Raw genomic sequence first — 16,538 nt, 5'->3', positions numbered from 1 at the left:
GGAGGGTCTATCTCCCTGCAGAACAGTACTTCTCGACTTGATGGCTCAATTTATTGATAGCCTCCAAAAAGTCAGTTATAACCTAAATTTGAACTAATGACCTTCACTCGGCCTGTAGTCACATTACCACAATTTGGGCATTTGGCAACTGGCTCTCACGTACAGCCAGTTATAGCATCCCAGTCACAAATGTGATTTGTGACCTTTTTTTACCAGTTTCTGGCAAAAATAACAGCTGGATTCACACTTACGACTGCTGTGACTTGAATTACTACCACTGTAAAGATGGTTGTGAAGTCAGAACCGATCACATGAGGGTCTACGACAATTCGCCATGGCTACCGCACTACAGCCCATTTGCCAGGGCCAACTTGCTGCAAGACAACTCCCTGGTATCAGAGAAATGATGGGATAGAATCGTTAAAGAAAGGATGCAGAAGGAGGGGCAGAATAAAATGTGAATGGCAAAAATTAAAATTTTTATTTTAAATAATGAAATAGAATTGTTAAAATTGTCCTGCAGAGAGTTGGCCGCAGCAAGTTGTGCCAAGTTGTCCCATTCCTGTCACATGATATCTCACTTTCTGACAACTTACAACAGAAATTCTGGTTCAAATTGTGGTCCTCAGTCAAGGACTACCTATAGGGGAAAAGTTTTCATTTTGGGTCCAGAATAACAGGAAAAACTATCGCAATTAAAGACGCAATGTAGACTGTGAATAAATCTACCAATCTTGAAATTCAGTTTTGTTGCTATCAATTCCAAATACAATGGCACTCTGCTTTACCAGAGTTTAAACTTAATTTTGGAAACAAAGGTCAACATACCACAGCGCAGCACCCTCATTAACTCTTTTTATCTGTATTGTTCGCCATGGACTGCACCAGGCTTTGGGCTCAGACTTAATTGTCCCCTTAATTCAAGACAAGGACAGGAATTTGAAATACCAAAATAGCAATCTGATTTGTAGGAGCAGCTCTCTTCAACCGTCCGGCCTCCATCTTCTCATTTAGTTTTGAGTCTCGCAAAATAAGTTATCTTGAGGATGAACAGAATTGGAACAGACATGTGGCTCTGCCAACCACCCTCCTCCGATGCCCGGGGTGCGCACCCTGGCAGATGAGAAGCCTCTTGGCAAGCAATGGCTCGTCTCGACCAAATGTCTCGGTGGGGCAACCGCCACGTTAACGGAACAGCCGGTAGACCCTGGGAAGCCGCCCGTCCTTGCTGGAAAGGGCGCCCTGGATGTGCTCGTAGCTGGGCAGCTCCCGCAAGTCCCCCAGGGCGGCAACCGCCGGCTTCTTCCGCAGCATCTTTGTTGCTACCCGTTTGATGTCACTGGCACTCACTTTGCCTGTGCAGGAGGGAAACAAAGGCCACCGGGATCAGTTTGTGCGGCTCCGTGTAGCACCGGCTCCCACACAAGGCCGCTCCACTACTATAATACGGGCCACCCAGCCTGGCCCATCAGAATCAGCGGAGAATGGGCCCAGAGACACAAGAGGAACGGAGCGAGAGAAAGCCCAAGGGGAAGCCACTCCGGCTGAGGAGGCCGGTGAAATTCCACAAGGGGGTTTTGGGCAGCAGAGCAGGGGAAGTGGGCTCACTTCGGCAGCAGACTCAGAAACCAAGACCCCCTCCCCAAACTTCCTCACCTCAAGAGGGAAGGCTCCATTGAGCCGCAACTTAGGAAGCCGAGCCTGTCACTTACCGATCAGGACACAGAGCTCCTGTGGTAGCTTCCTCCCTCCCGTGGCCAAGACCTGCCTCCCAACATCCTCAAAAATGACCGGCCGGGACTCCAGGTTCATCATCAGCATGGACCGCAACTGGGTCTTGGCCCGCTCCAGCTCAACCTAGACGGAGAGGCAATGGGGTTGCTCCAGCCTCTCATCCGACCCCAAAGCCCCAACATAAACCCTCCACCCTGACCTCTTACCTCTCCCAGGTTTCCAGCCATTAAAACAAATTCCCGGGTAATGATCTCCACCATTTCACGGACCTGCAATCGAAGAGGAGACGCAGACGTGAGAATCAATTCTGTTCAAGGCCTCCCCCTTCCTGTAGGGTGGAGAGCTTTGGGGGAGGCCTCTGGGGTGAGGGCAGGAAAGGAGATCTCTTCCTCGCCAGGCCAGGCAAGGGGGCACTGGGGACAGCTGCTCCCTCCCTCCCTCGCTCGCCTGCTGGCCTGGTAGATGCAGCCCAATCTCCAATTGGCTAAGAGGACATGCCTGGCAGGCGAGGGATCCATTCTGAGGACCAGCTCACCTGTCTGGGATCTGCGCTGGCGTGAATGCACAGGAGGCCGGTGTCCTCGTAGCTGTGGTGGTAGGAGGTGGCGTTGTACATCCAGTGGTGCCTGGGAGAGAGAGCAGCAGAGAAGGGGACAGGGGTGAATATCGGCAGCCTTGCATGGTTCCCTAAGAGCCTCTCGTAACTATGGGTCCTCCTCAAGAGTCGGACCACATGTCCCATCAGCCCCAGCCACCGGCTGGCCCAGGGAAGGCCAAGGTATCAGCCAGTCAGATTCTGCCAAACTCGCAGATACATTCTTTTTTTTTTTTTTAATGAAATTTTATTGAATTAAAGATATATTACAATTCAAACTGTACGGGTCGGCAACGTGTAGTCATATTGTATATTTACAAGTGCGGTGTCTAATCAGTTATCTAATTAATTATAGTTTGTACAAAAATTCTTATATATAAAATTGATTACTGTTTAGTTAAGGTACAATAATATATAGGATTAACTAATAGTAGTGCATTATTCCTCATGAGTGTTAACTTTTGCATTTAATTTCCAACCACCTATACCACAGATCCCAGATCATATAAAATTCTGAATCCTCCTTTCCGTTTAACACATACGTTAATCTGCACATTTCTGCGCAGTCAAGTATCTTATTGACTATCTGTTCCTCAGTTGGACCTCTTTTCTCTTTCCAATATCTGGCATAGGAGAGTCTAGCAGCTGTGACAATATGAATGATCAAATATTTCTTGTCCTTATTAAATGTTCGTTTTAGCACTGCCAGGAGATAGATTTCCGGCAAGAAATTAATATCCTCCTTTAATATTTCTTGGATCCATTTTTGTATTTTTTTCCAAAACTTCCTCGCTTCCGGACATGTCCACCACATGTGGTAGAAGGTACCTTGGTGGTGGCCACATTTCCAACACTTGGGGCTTGCATTTGGGTAGATCTTAGCAATTCTAGATGGTGCTAAGTGCCATCTATATAGCATCTTATACTGATTCTCCTTATAGCTTGTTGCTCTTGTCAGTTTAAGATTGCTATTCCATATTTCTTCCCAATCATCAAGATTTATCTTAGATTCGATGTTTTTCCCGCAAGCGATCATTTGGTCTTTTAGCATTTCTCCTTCTCTGTCGTATTCGAGCAGGTAGGAGTATAATTTGGCTAATAGTTTGTTCTCACTACCTAGCCATACCTTATCCAAACTGTTTGTCCCCTTCTCTATTCCCTTTTCTTGTTTATCTTTACTATATTGGGATTTAATTTGTAAATAAGGCCACCAATCTATATGGATCCCTTGCTCTTTTAATATCTCATTGGATATAAGGTTACCACTGTTATCTAAAATATCTTGATAGGTGACCATTTTCTCCCTACTTATCGTATTTGGATGGATCAGTGCCTCCATTGTAGATATCCATTTTGGGTATTTTAAGTAATGTTTATGCCTGATTTCTTTCCATGTCTTCATTAATGTATCTCTAATTTTATGTTGGTGGAAACATATCCCTGTCCCTTTTCCTTTATCCCAGAGGTAAGCATGCCAACCTCTCAATAGGTCGTGCCCTTCCAGTTGTAAAATTCTCTTGTCTCTTAATAAGGCCCACTCTCGTAGCCATACTAAGTTGGCCGCTTTGTGGTATAGTTCCCAAACTGGGAGTCCGAATCCGCCCTTATTCCTTTTTTCCTGCAAGGACCGTAATGCAATTCTTGGTTTTTTCCCTCCCCAGATAAAATTCCTTACTATCCCATTTAAGTCCGAAAAATATTTTCTGTCAATACTAACAGGAGTGGTTTTTTTTTTTTTACAAACTCGCAGATACATTCATTCATCTGTTCACTCAGGCTGCAATTATTGTGAGAACACGGAAAAGGCCCACTGTGGATCTGCCATTCCAGATTGTCAAGAAAAGGGCTGATCAGTCACCACAAAGGGCTGGACCCAGAGCAATCAGAAGTCAAGCCCGGGGTGGGATGGAAACCACGCAGGTCATTCCCATCAATGGACTGAGCCTGGAGGGTGGCAGTACGACTATCTCAGTAGCCTTCCAGGCTTGTGACTCCAGGGTCCTCCTGGACTGCTGTGATGAGGGCCATCATTATATGGTAGCTCTCCTTCTCCTGGAGTGGATGGTTCCCTTGGGGGCTACAGGGAGAAGGTTCAACTCTCCTGGAGTGTCAGGAGGGGCCCCTCAGGGCTCAGTGGAGCTTAATGTCTATGAGAGAAAGGTCTCCCATTCGTCTAGGATGAAGTATCTCAATGTGCTGGTGATGCCCATCTATCGATCCCCAACCTGGGCAGAATGGGAAATCTGAAAAGTCCTGGGAAGCTGGAGTTGGGCCAAGCACTGAACACAACCCACATACTATCCAGGCAATCGGGAACGCTGAATGAGTGAATCTGCAAGATGAGAGGGAGACTTTGGCCCCAAGGAGTTTGCCTGGCTTAGGGGACATTCTCAGGACCCTTCAAGTTAACAGACATGCCCTTTGCTGCCCATCCTGGTGGTGACGGAGTGTAGAGAGCAGAGAGGATGGCCTTGAAGGAGGATCCATTACCACAGCAACAAACAGATCAACATGGCTTGAGCTCACACCAGGATAGAGATTTACAAAAATGCTTACGGCAGCAACCCCAATTCACATGAAGAGGGAGGGTGGGAAGCACATTCAGACTGGCAAGATTCTGCTCCTATAAACACTGGAATAAAAGTAGTTTTAGGCCTACATGGTGCCTGCTTCTTCATTTGGTCTACCTTGTAGGGCTCAAACTACAGGCCTGGTTCAAATACTGTGATAAGCCAAAGGGGTTTACTTGGTTTAGATTTTGTCTGCTGTCTGTTTGTAGCAATAACAATAGCACTTATATGCCACTTCACACTGCTTTACAGCCCTCTCTAAGCGGTTTACAGAGTCAGCCTCTTGCCCCCCAACAATCGTTTTACTGACCTCAGAAGGACGGAAGGCTGAGTCAACCATGAGTCGGTGAGATTTGAACTGGCAAATTGCAGGCAGGCAGCAGAAATAGTCTGCAGTTCTGCATTCTAACCACTGCGGCTCTTGTAAAACCATAATTTATAGCTTAGAATGACCCTGGAGCTCTATCACTGCTGGGTTAGCCAACCTCCCCAACACACATACAATTAAAGCCAATTATGCTTTAGCACAATGTGTAAACTGGCTACACATTTTTACTCCTTTCTCTATTTGGACACTCCCCCCAAACTGAAGGTCCCATGCAGCAACATGAGAAGCCCAGGGACGTACCGGTTGAGGACGTTGAGGTATAGCCGCGTGAACATGCCTTTGCCGGGGCCTCCAGCCGAGAAAGAGCCACCGCCCCCCATCATCATGTTTAAGACGGCAAAGGGGATGAAGTCTTCCTCCTGGAGCAGGGAAGCCAAACCAGAGGGTCACTTGGACGTCCAAGCAAAAACGGCCACCACAGCCAGAAGTGGATGGATGCTTACCAGAAACGAGCAGCTTTCTAGTCCAATCATGATGTGGGCCAACTCTGGGATGGGGGTGGGCCCTAAACTCACGTCTGACATGTCCTTCTCCAGCTGCAGAGAGAGGGAGAGATTCCGTGGGAATTTGGCTTTTGTGCGACTAGCTGGCTATTGGCTCTAGAGCAAGGGTCTCCAACCTCGGCAACTAAGCCTGGCGGACTTCAACTCCTGGCTGTGGAATTCTGGGAGTTGAAGTCCGTCAGGCTTAAAGTTGCCAAGGTTGGAGACCCCTGCTCTAGAGTTCCCTTTTAACCTTCAGCTTTTTCAACTGTGCTTTTTACTGCTTTTAATACTTGGACTGCCTTGTAGCGTTGTGAGTGGCTCTTTATGTTCACCTTGGAAGAGGCACAGAATCTATTACTACCTTGAGTTACAACCGTAATGGAGCCTGCCGATTAGGGTCGCAGGTTGGGATGGTCATTAAGTGAGGCTTCCACATGATTGCGTCACTCAACAAGTGGCCCAAGACATTCTGATTCTAAGAGAGAAGATCTCTTCCTTACACTTTGGATTGTAATTTAATATTGTCCCTCCAATTATCCATTTTCCGCTTTCTCCACTTCAGAAAGATCTAATTTGCTGCCAACCAACAAAAGGCATCTTTTCAAAAGGTGGGGAAAAGCTCTGCCAGCCAGGGTCTGAGAGCAGGACGACTGCTTTGTGGAGGGACCCTGCCCCACACAGGGCAAAATCCATCTGTCAGCTAGTTGTGATGCCCTCAAAGACACTGCTTGGAGAAGTCTGTGGCAAAAGATAAGCAAGATTTGCAGAGATTCTCAAGTCATCCAGGACATGGCTGTCCCAAAGGTGCTTTTTCAGGAGGCAACTGGAGTTTCTTGTTTTTTCTTTGAAGATGTTTCGCTTCTCATCCAAGAAGCTTCTTCAGCTCTGACTGGACACTGGGGAATGGAAGGATTTATAGTCCAGTTGCCTCCTGAAAAATCACTTTTGGGAGAACCAGGACCTGGATGACTGAGAATCTGTACAGACTTTTACCCATACAATTTGGGATGAAGACCCTTTGAATGGTGTGGGAGCAGGAATGGATTTCCAGAGGAAAATATTGCAGACTACAGGAACCATTTGCACCACTCAGGTGACTCTGAGGACACAGATAAACCTCCAGGTGACCAACTGTCTGCAAGGAATATAAATCCTTCCCTTCCACACTATCCTGTTAGAGCTGAAGCTTCTTGGATGAGAAGCAAAACGTCTTCAAAAGAAAAAACAAGAAAGTCCAGTTGCTTCCATAAAAAGCACCTTTGGGACTAAGCAAGATTTAGCAAAGCACAGGCAAATGCAGCTCCATGCAGCAAGCAAAAATCCCTCTTGGCTTTCACCATGCCCGTGTTTTCAAGCCTACGTCCGAGAGAAGAAGGGTGGCGAAATCCATCAGATAGGCACGGAGGGTCTTCTTCACTCAGCCCCACTGACAGCAGAAGTGTTACCTGGTCTCTCTACAAGCAGCGATTTGCTCTTAAAAAGTGATGGGGGGAAAAAGATCTAGTCTGGCACAGGGTGGGGAGGGGAGACAACCGGTTCCCCTCCCCGTTGCGTGCCAGCCTTTGGAAACGCTGCATTTGCTATTTTTCTATCTAGAAAGCCATTTCATGAGATGTTTCTGAAAGGCGGAAAGTCTCTTTTCAACCAGGGTCTTTGAGAGCGACAGGGCTGCTTGCAGAAGGGACTCTGCCCCGTGTGCCGGGTGAAATTAATCTGGCAGGCAGCCCTTCTCCTGTCGGAGGCTGGCTGTAAAAAAAGTCTATCCTAAAAAGAGTTCCAGTCGGCCCCCAGCAACCAGAGAGAGTCCTGGGCAGCACCTGGCAACTTTTACTGTTGGCTTTCCTGTTGCCTTTCTGAGGAAACAAACAGGGAAGATTACAAGTGGCATCACAACACTGCAGGGTGCTTGGCAGCTGACAATCGCGTGACTGCAGGGCTGCTGCAATGGCCATAAATTGAGGGGGGAGGTTGCAAGTCCCTTCGTTCACCCGTCACAATTTCAAACAGTCACTGAACAAAGAGTCATAAGTCAAGGACGGCCTGCACTGCACATCCTTCCCAGATTTTTATCACTTTAACTTTGTTTTAGCTGCTCTGAGAACACATTTAAGGCAATTTTAAACCCCATTTTAAATAATAACAAATCACTTTATGAAACCCAAGAGATACAAAGGAGGTTTTGCTTCCTAACGTGCCAATAATGAGTCCTGGCCTTGAACTGAACTCCAGCTGCTTCTGCAGAGCTTGGCAAGAAAAGCAGAGGCTGCCTTCCCTTCCTCACCTTCAGGATCCCTCCCGTGTACTGGGCAACTGACTTGTCCACATCCTCGGCTTTCCCACTTCCCCACGCCGGAACGGCTCCCAGGAAGTACTTGCGAGCACAGTCCACAAGTTGCTGGTGTTCAATCCCCACGCCAGCCAAAACCATCCTGTCAGGGGTGTAGTAATTCCTCAGGTACGAGTGGAGGACCGTCCTGTCAATTTTCTCAATGTTGTCTGCAGGACAGAACCTGTTCAATCCCACAGTGTTTCCCCTGTAGGCTGCCTGTGGGAGATCAGGACAAACACAATGATTTTCAAACAACAATAACAACAACAAAACAAGGCAATGACAAAACATTTGTGACCTCCCTTCCTCGGTTTAGGATTACGGTTGGCCACGTGCACCAAGACACAGGAAGAGCCCTTGCTGCTCGACTTTGATGATATCTCTAGTGAGCATAAGGGAGCCCCACACCTGAGAAAGTAACCACCTCTCCTAAAGGCTCTTCTAAGCATTATGCAACGGATTCCACTTTCACTGAGTTGTGAGATAAACCTGGATTTGAAGCCAGGTCTCCCTGATCCATGGCCTGAGCTACTGAGAACATTTTGCTTCTCAGCTCTTTGAAGGAATCCTCAATGTCAGGGCCTGCAAGCAGTTCTGTGTGAAGCACTTTGGACCCAAAGCCAACATAGCAGCAGATGAGGTACCTCCTCAAAGAGGAGTCCCACACCCCTCTGAAGCAGTGTCACACCCGGTCAGTTGGAAAGAAAGATGCAGCTTTTGGGGGGCAGCGTGCGCACTCACACTCACACAATGCCCCATTTTGACTTTGCATTCCCCAAAGCTGCATACCCCTGGACTGAATATTTCCTTTCACTTCCCAGATTGCAGGCAGGAACACAATGCATTAGCAAAACAAAACATGTTTTTATCTTATTGTGCCCCACCTCACATAATGAACCTCATTGCTTATCATAAAAAAAGACAAACTTGTGTTTCTTCTGAAAATTATTTCCGGTCCCACATCCACTGTTGAAAAGGGATTTTTCAAGACTGAGGAAGCCACCACGGGCCCCTCAAATTACTTAGGGATTGCCTTTCTTGGCATGCTGATAACAGCATCCTTCCCCCAAGCCAGGAGATTAAGCAGAGGTCACTGAAGGGCTCAGGGGCTTCATGGGGCAGAATGCCAGAGGGCCTTACTGCATGGATCATCTCGGTCAGCAACGGCTCTGGATCAGGTCTCATGTTCAGGTCCTGCAGCTCAAAGCGGACCGCCATACGAGTCATCTCGATTTCCTCATCTGCCAAGAGAAGCCAACCCTTTGGATCTGGGACCAACCTCTTCCCAAGGGACAATGGCCCAAACCCCCTGGAAGGGGAGGAAAATTGCTCCCAATTTTCAGCCACCAAATCCCACAGAATCAACCTGTTTCTTCCCAGCTGATAAATTGGATTGGGCATACCCACCTACGCCCCTCCCGCCATCTTGGTCTCTCCTGGCCTTCCAAATTATGCCACTGCACCACGTTCTCCACTGGCAGAAATCACTAGCACCTTTACAGCAACGCAATTTGCGTTCAGGTGGGGCAGAGAAATCCTGCCTGGCTTTTGCTCTCACTTCTTCTTCTTCTCTCCATGCACAGAAGACTCTGTGACGATGGCACCTGCCAATCTCCTTTTTTTTTAACTATTATTTTTTTATTTACTAGATTACCTGACAGTCTGGGTTGGAGAACCACATCAGCCAACAGACTGACCATGGCATCAAGGCCCCTGCCATCCGCAGAAACGGCATACATTGTGGTATCCCTGAAAGAAGAGCAAAATTGGGTTTGTGTTCTACTGGGGTGGCAGGGCCTTCACCTAGGGTGCAAAGGCACGTTTAAGACCCCGCAACAAAGAACCTTAAAACCAGGGGTGAAATCTAAAATTTGTTACTACCGGTTCTGTGGGCGTGGCTTGGTGGGAGGGGGTAATGTGACTGGGTGGGCATGGCCATTTTTTTTTACTTTTAAAACCATTTTTCCTACATTCTTTCGGCGAAGAGGTTGTAAAATAATGCTTTCAAAAGACTCTGACAATCCCAGCTGAGTTGCCTGATCGGCAGAGGCTTTTTAAAAAACTCAGCTTGGATTGTCAGAGGCATTTAAAAGAAAAAAAGGTGTTTTTTTTCTTTTAAAAGCCGTTGACGATCCCAGCTGAGCCGCGCGATTATCAGAGGCTTTTTTTTTTACTTTTAAAAGCATTTTTTCCGCCGAAGAGGTTGTCGAAAAAATGCTTTTAAAAGTTAAAAAAAAGCCTCTGATGATTGTGCGGCTCAGCTGGGCGGGGAGGGGGGGGGCGCGGGCAGGGATTTTTGCTACTGGTTCTCCGAACCACCCGCCTCCATCGCTACTGGATCGGGCTATCCAGTCCGAACCGGGAGCATTTCACCCCTGCTTAAAACTCTTGGGTGAAAACGGCCCACTGCATCACTCAAACTAAACTCAAACGACAGAATCTCCCATTAGCCTCCCTGTGAAGGATGGAGGGGATCCCATTATATAATGAGAGGTAGGATAAAAGTATGCAATATATAATAGGGTTATACTCTTCCAGTCAAAAGCCACATCGCTTGGCTGGGATTTGTCAAAGCATTGCCTGACCAAAGGACACCCAACAGGAAACAGACCTTGACACCTGGCAATCACAAATGCCTCCGTGCTTCTCCAACATGAGGAGGATCTCATCCTTGCTGCTAAACTGAGCTGTAGACTAAAGAGAAAAGGAGGGAACAAAGCAAAGGAGTTCGTTTTCTCAGAGAGAATTGGGCCAAGAAGGCAAAATAAAAATTAATTAAATTATATCCAGTTAAGCGGTTACATGCAATAACCAATTTCCCTGGGATGTAATATTAGAGGTTTGCTGCCAGCTTTTGCAGCAGCAGCCAAAAAAAGCTAATACAACTCTGGGTTGCATAAACAGAGGCATAGAATCAAGATCATGTGAGGTATTAGTACCGCTTTATAAGTCTTAGTAAAACCACACTTGGAATCTTGCATCCAGTTTTGGTCGCTACAATGTAAAAAAGATATTGAGAGTCTAGAAAGAGTGCAGAGAAGAGCAACCAAGAGGATTAGGGGACTGGAAGCTCAAACATGTAAAAAACGGTTGCAGGAATTGGGTATCTCTGTCATAAGTTACTTTTTCAGTTGTAACTTTGAACCGTCACTAACTTTGAACAGTTAGTCACTAACTGTTGTAAATTGAGAACTACCTGTATTATTCTATTGCTCTGCACATACATGGAGAGCTTCTGCACCAGAGACAAATTCCTTGTGTCTACTCTACTCTACTCACCTATAAAAAAGATGTTAAGACTCTAGGAAGAGTGCAGAGAAGAGCAACTAAGATGATCAAAGGCCTGGAGACTAAAACAGCTGCAGGATTTGGGTCTGGCCAGTCTACAGAAAAGAAGGACTAGGGGCAGTGGTGTTAATAATAATCTGTTTTACCACCAGTTCGCATCGCGCATGCACTTTGCGTGTGATCGCCGAACTTGTGCTTCGTGCAAGCACATTAGGAAAAAAAACAGCCGAGGCATGGCAATCCCCTCAGCAGCGCCTGACCAAAAAACAAAGGAAATAAAGGTACGTATAGCGCGGGAGAGGGCCAAACTGACATTCATAGCGAACTGGTTCTCTCTCCTATGAATATTTCCACTACCGGCTCTCCTGAACCGGGGAGAACCGGTAGCAACCCACCACTGACTAGGGGTGATACGATAGCAGTCTTCCAGTATTTGAGGGGCTGCCACAAAAAAGAAGGCGATCAAATTATTCTCCAAAGCACCAGAGAAACAGGACAAGAAACAATGGATGGAAACTAATCAAGGGGAGAAGCAACCTGGAATGAAGGAGAAACTTCCTAACAGTGAGGACAATGAACCAGTGGAACAGCCTGCCACCAGAAATTGTGGGCGCTCCATCACTGGAGGTTTTTAAGAAGAGACTGGACAGGCACTTACCTGAAATAGTATCTAAATAGTATCTTAAAACATGGCTATTCCGCCTGGCCGGCTTGGACTGAAGGGGTTTTAGAGGGGATTTTAATGGTTTTTATAGTAATTTATTGGGTATTTTTTTAAAAATTGAACTTTGTGTGTTTTATTGTTGTGAGCCGCCCTGAGTCCTTTTGGAGATAGGGCGGCATATAAGTCCAAATAATAAATAAATAATGAATAAATAATAATAAATCTCTACTTGGAAGTTGTCCTGCTTGAGCAGGGGGCTGGACTAGAAGACCTCCAAGGTCCCATTCAATTCTATTCTGGTCTTTTATTCTATTCTATTCTATTCCTAATAATTCTATTCCTTCTATTCCTATACTATCCTATTTATTTTTATTAAATTTATATTATATTTCATGCCAGGAGCAGAAGAGCAGGAGGAAAGCACAGAAAGACGCACCCCCTACCCCCCCTCCTTTATCGGGGGGGGGGGTTCGGTTAACACTCCGCCCCCCCCCAAAACCCCCCCAAAGGGCTGGTCCTAAGGCCGGCCGACCGTTTGCTCTTTCCCAAGCCCCATTTGAAGGAAAACTAAGGGCAGCTTACCGAGAAGGCCAACTTCTCCAAGAAGTGCGAAATCCCGGCGTGGTACTTGGCTTCGTATCTGGAGCCGGAGTTGATGAGGACTGGGGGGGTCCCAGGGCAGAGGAAAGGAGGAAGGAAGGAAGAAGGAAGGTCAGCCGGGGCCCCCGGTGTCGCTTCGGCCGCCCATCCCACCCGCCCACCCCCGCACCCCCCCCCCACAGGCGCCCCCTTACCGCCCAGCGTGCAGAACTGCCCGAACCTCCTCTGGGAAGCCACGCGCAGCCCGCCCTCCAAGGCGCTGACCTCCGTCTCGAAGCCCTCCGGCCCGTCCAGGCCTGCGAAGGCGGGCTTGGGCAGCCCCGGCAGAGGAGCCGTCAAAGGGGTTCCCGGGTAGCCGCCTCCGCTGCTGAAGCGCCGCGACCCGGCGAGCCTGAAAGGGAAGAAGCGGAGGAGGAAGAAGAGGAAGCGGAGACCCTCGACCCCCCACCTCCAGGATGGGAAATGGGGCGGAGAAGAGCTTCCTCCCCCTCAGCCGGAGGACACGAAAATCAAGGCCGAGGCCTCACCTCCGCGCCGGGCCCAAAAGGCCCCTCCGCACCGCGCTGGCCGCCATCTTTCTTTCTCTCTCTCTCGTCGGACGCCGATTGGTCGCTCGGGGTGACGGCGCCGGCGATTGGCGGGAGAGTCCCGCCCCTTCCCCTTCCGGAATGGGACCTGCGACGGAAGGAGTTTTCTTGGTTCGGCGACGGAAGTGGCCCGAGCCGCATTTTTAACCCCGGGGCATGCTGGGAAGCGAAGGATGTGGGGGCGGGAGGGGGGAAGGGAGGGAGAGCGGGTAGGCCGAGGCCTGTCTGTGGTGGCGGAACAAACCGTCCATAACGCCCCCGAGCAGCGTTGAGTGAAAGAGGCATAAATGGCTTGGAAAAGACACTCGGAGGGTGGAACGCAGGGGTGGGCTCTAAATTTTTTACTACCGGTTCTGTGGGCGTGGCTTGGAAGTCATGTGGCCGGGTGGCCATGGCTATGTGTATAGGGACTACTCAGAGGGCTGAAAAAAGTCATTTCTGACAGGTCCTCGCACTTTTGACCGGTCCTCACATTTATGACCATCCTCACATTTATGCCTGTGCAGCATTCTTAACAACCGTGTCACTCATTTCACAACTGCTTCTCTTCACCATGGTGACAAGATAGGGCAAAAACATAAAATGTGAGGACAGTCGTAAGTTCGAGGACTGGTCAAAAGTGCGAGGACCAGTCAAAAATAACTTTTTCAGCCCTCTGAGTAGTTGAAAAGATGTTGGAATTTATGTTAAAAATATCTGTCTTTATTTGTTAAACTAGTATACCCATCTGTGACCGGAACAAGACTTCGTTCTTGGGGGGGGGGAAATTTTTTTTTTATATTTCTATACATTTTTGTTTCTCTGTTCTAACCACTTGTCCCACTTATCCCAAACCTCATAAAATTCTGTTTCTTCCTTGCCTTTTATTTCTAATGTGAGCTTATACATCTCAGCACATTTTAATGTAATTTCATTTTAATGTATAGCCGATTAGTGTACATTCAAAGTGACAATGATATTATTCTATTCTATATACTAATCATAATAATAATAATCTTTATTGTCAGTGCACAACATATGTACAATGAGATTGGTTGAGCTCCCTCAGTGCACCTCTCACCCAACACAATACAACTCACAGTGAAGACAGAAAATCCCTAATCCGGGTAATATGTCATATTAACAAAACACCCAGTCCTATTGCACCAGTGTCAACATGTTACACATTGCGTCGGCCCTGCTAGTCCATTATATTACATAGTTATTCTGTTATTTCTCATTCAGGCATCTTGACAGACCAAGGATAAAAACTCTTCTTCGGCCTGTTTGTGCAGCTGGCTATGCTTCTATATTATTTTATTTATTTTATTTTATTTATTAGATTTTTATACCGCCCCCTCTCCCGAAGGACTCGGGGCGGTGAACAGCCAAAGTTAAAAACATACAATATAAACAATTAAAATACGTTTAAAACAGAATTAAATCTAAAATGGCTCCCCAATTTAAAATGCCTTACCCATACCCCTATAAAAAGACGAATTTAAAAATTTAAAAATTTAAAATTTCCACATTTAAAAAGGGGGAAGATTTAGGACAGGCCAGCTTGATAAAATAGAAAAGTCTTAAGCGCGCGGCGGAAGGTGCGCAGATCCGGGATCCTACGTATCTCCGGGGGGAGCTCGTTCCAAATCGTAGGTGCCCCCACAGAGAAGGCTCTCCCCCTAGGGGCCGACAGCCGACATTGTTTGGCCGACGGCACCCGGAGGAGCCCCTCTCTATGGGAGCGTACTGGCCAGTGGGAGGCTATTGGTGGTAGCAGGCGGTCCCGTAAATAACCAGGTCCTAAGCCATGGAGCACTTTGAAGGTGATAACCAGAACCTTGAAGCGCACTCGGAAGACCACCGGGAGCCAGTGCAGCTCGCGCAGGAGAGGTGTCACATGGGAACTCCATGTCGCTCCCATCACCACCCGCGCGGCCGCACTCTGCGCCAGTTGGAGCCTCCGAGTGCACCTCAAGGGGAGCCCCATGTAGAGAGCGTTGCAGTAATCCAGACAAGAAGTAACGAGGGCATGAGTGACTGTGTGTAGGGAGTCCCGATCTAGATAGGGACGCAACTGGCGGATCAGGCGAACCTGATGAAAAATCCTCCCGGACACGGCCGTCACATGCTCTTCTAACGACAGCCGTGAATCCAGGAGGACACCCAAGTTGCGAGCCCTATCCGTGGGGGCCAATGATTCGCCCCCAATAGTCAGCGATGGCATTAGCTGACTATATCGGGACGTCGGAAACCACAGCCACTCGGTCTTGGATGGGTTGAGCCTGAGCCTGTTCCTCCCCATCCAGATCCGTACGGCCTCCAGGCACTGGGACATCACTTCAAGGGCATCGTTGGGGTGGTCCGGGGTGGAGATGTACAGCTGGGTGTCATCCGCGTACTGATGGTACTTCACCCCAAAACCATGGATGATCTCGCCCAGCGGCTTTACATAAATGTTGAACAAAAGGGGCGAGAGGATCGATCCCTGAGGCACCCCACATATGAGGGGCCTCGGGGTCGACCTCTGCCCCCCTGTCAACACAGACTGCGACCGGTCGGAGAGAAAGGAGGAGAACCACCTTAGTACGGTGCCTCCCACCCCCAACTCTTCCAACCGGTGCAGCATGATACCATGGTCGATGGTATCAAAAGCCGCTGAGAGATCTAACAGGACCAGGACAGAGGAGCAGCCCCTGTCCCGAGCCCTCCAGAGATCATCAACCAACGCGACCAATGCCGTTTCCGTGCTGTATCCAGGCCTGAAACCCGACTGGAACGGATCCAGATACGACGCTTCATCCAGGTACTGGGGAAGCTGTCCCGCAACCACACTCTCAACAACCTTCGCCACAAAACGAAGGTTGGAGACTGGACGATAATTAGCCAATATTGCCGGGTCCAGGGAAGGCTTCTTGAGGAGGGGCCTCACCACTGCCTCCTTAAGGGCGGCGGGGAAGACACCCTCACCCAATGAAGCATTTATAATCCCCTGGAGCCAGCCTCGCGTCACCTCCCGGGAAGCCAGCACTAACCAGGAGGGACACGGGTCCAACAAACATGTGGTCGCGTTCAATCTACCCAGAATCCTGTCCACGTCATCTGGGGTCACAGGATCAAACTCATCCCAGATAACAATCTCAAGACCTGCCTCCGTCACTCTCGCTGGATCTACCCAGTCAGAGTCCAGACCTTCCCGAATCTGAGTGATTTTGTCATACAGATACTGAACAAAGTCCTCGGCTCTTCCCTCCAAGGGGTCCTCCCGCGCTTCCTGGTGGAGCAGGGAGCGGGTCACCCTAAACAGGGCGGCCGGGCG

The 16,538-nt window shown here is 48.3% G+C and overlaps 1 protein-coding gene across 1 annotated transcript; it reads right to left on the bottom strand.

Annotated features, from left to right (window-relative positions):
- Positions 1-720: 720 nt before the first annotated feature.
- PMPCA (peptidase, mitochondrial processing subunit alpha) lies at positions 721-13,514 on the bottom strand. Its single transcript, XM_034427169.3, has 13 exons — positions 13,181-13,514; positions 12,848-13,044; positions 12,636-12,715; positions 10,713-10,795; positions 9,756-9,850; positions 9,242-9,342; positions 8,054-8,317; positions 5,731-5,823; positions 5,528-5,646; positions 2,270-2,360; positions 1,941-2,003; positions 1,713-1,857; positions 721-1,355 (listed from the first exon to the last, which is right to left on the bottom strand). Exons 1-13 carry the CDS (start codon positions 13,225-13,227, stop codon positions 1,186-1,188), a joined length of 1,548 nt encoding a protein of 515 aa, XP_034283060.2. The 5' UTR covers positions 13,228-13,514; the 3' UTR covers positions 721-1,185.
- Between the last annotated feature and the right edge of the window lie 3,024 nt (positions 13,515-16,538).

This window comes from Pantherophis guttatus, chromosome 16 (assembly GCF_059756535.1).
Source record: "Pantherophis guttatus breed Tessera chromosome 16, ASM5975653v1, whole genome shotgun sequence".
NCBI lineage: Eukaryota > Metazoa > Chordata > Lepidosauria > Squamata > Colubridae > Pantherophis > Pantherophis guttatus.
This window is presented reverse-complemented; position numbering and strand designations above follow the sequence as displayed.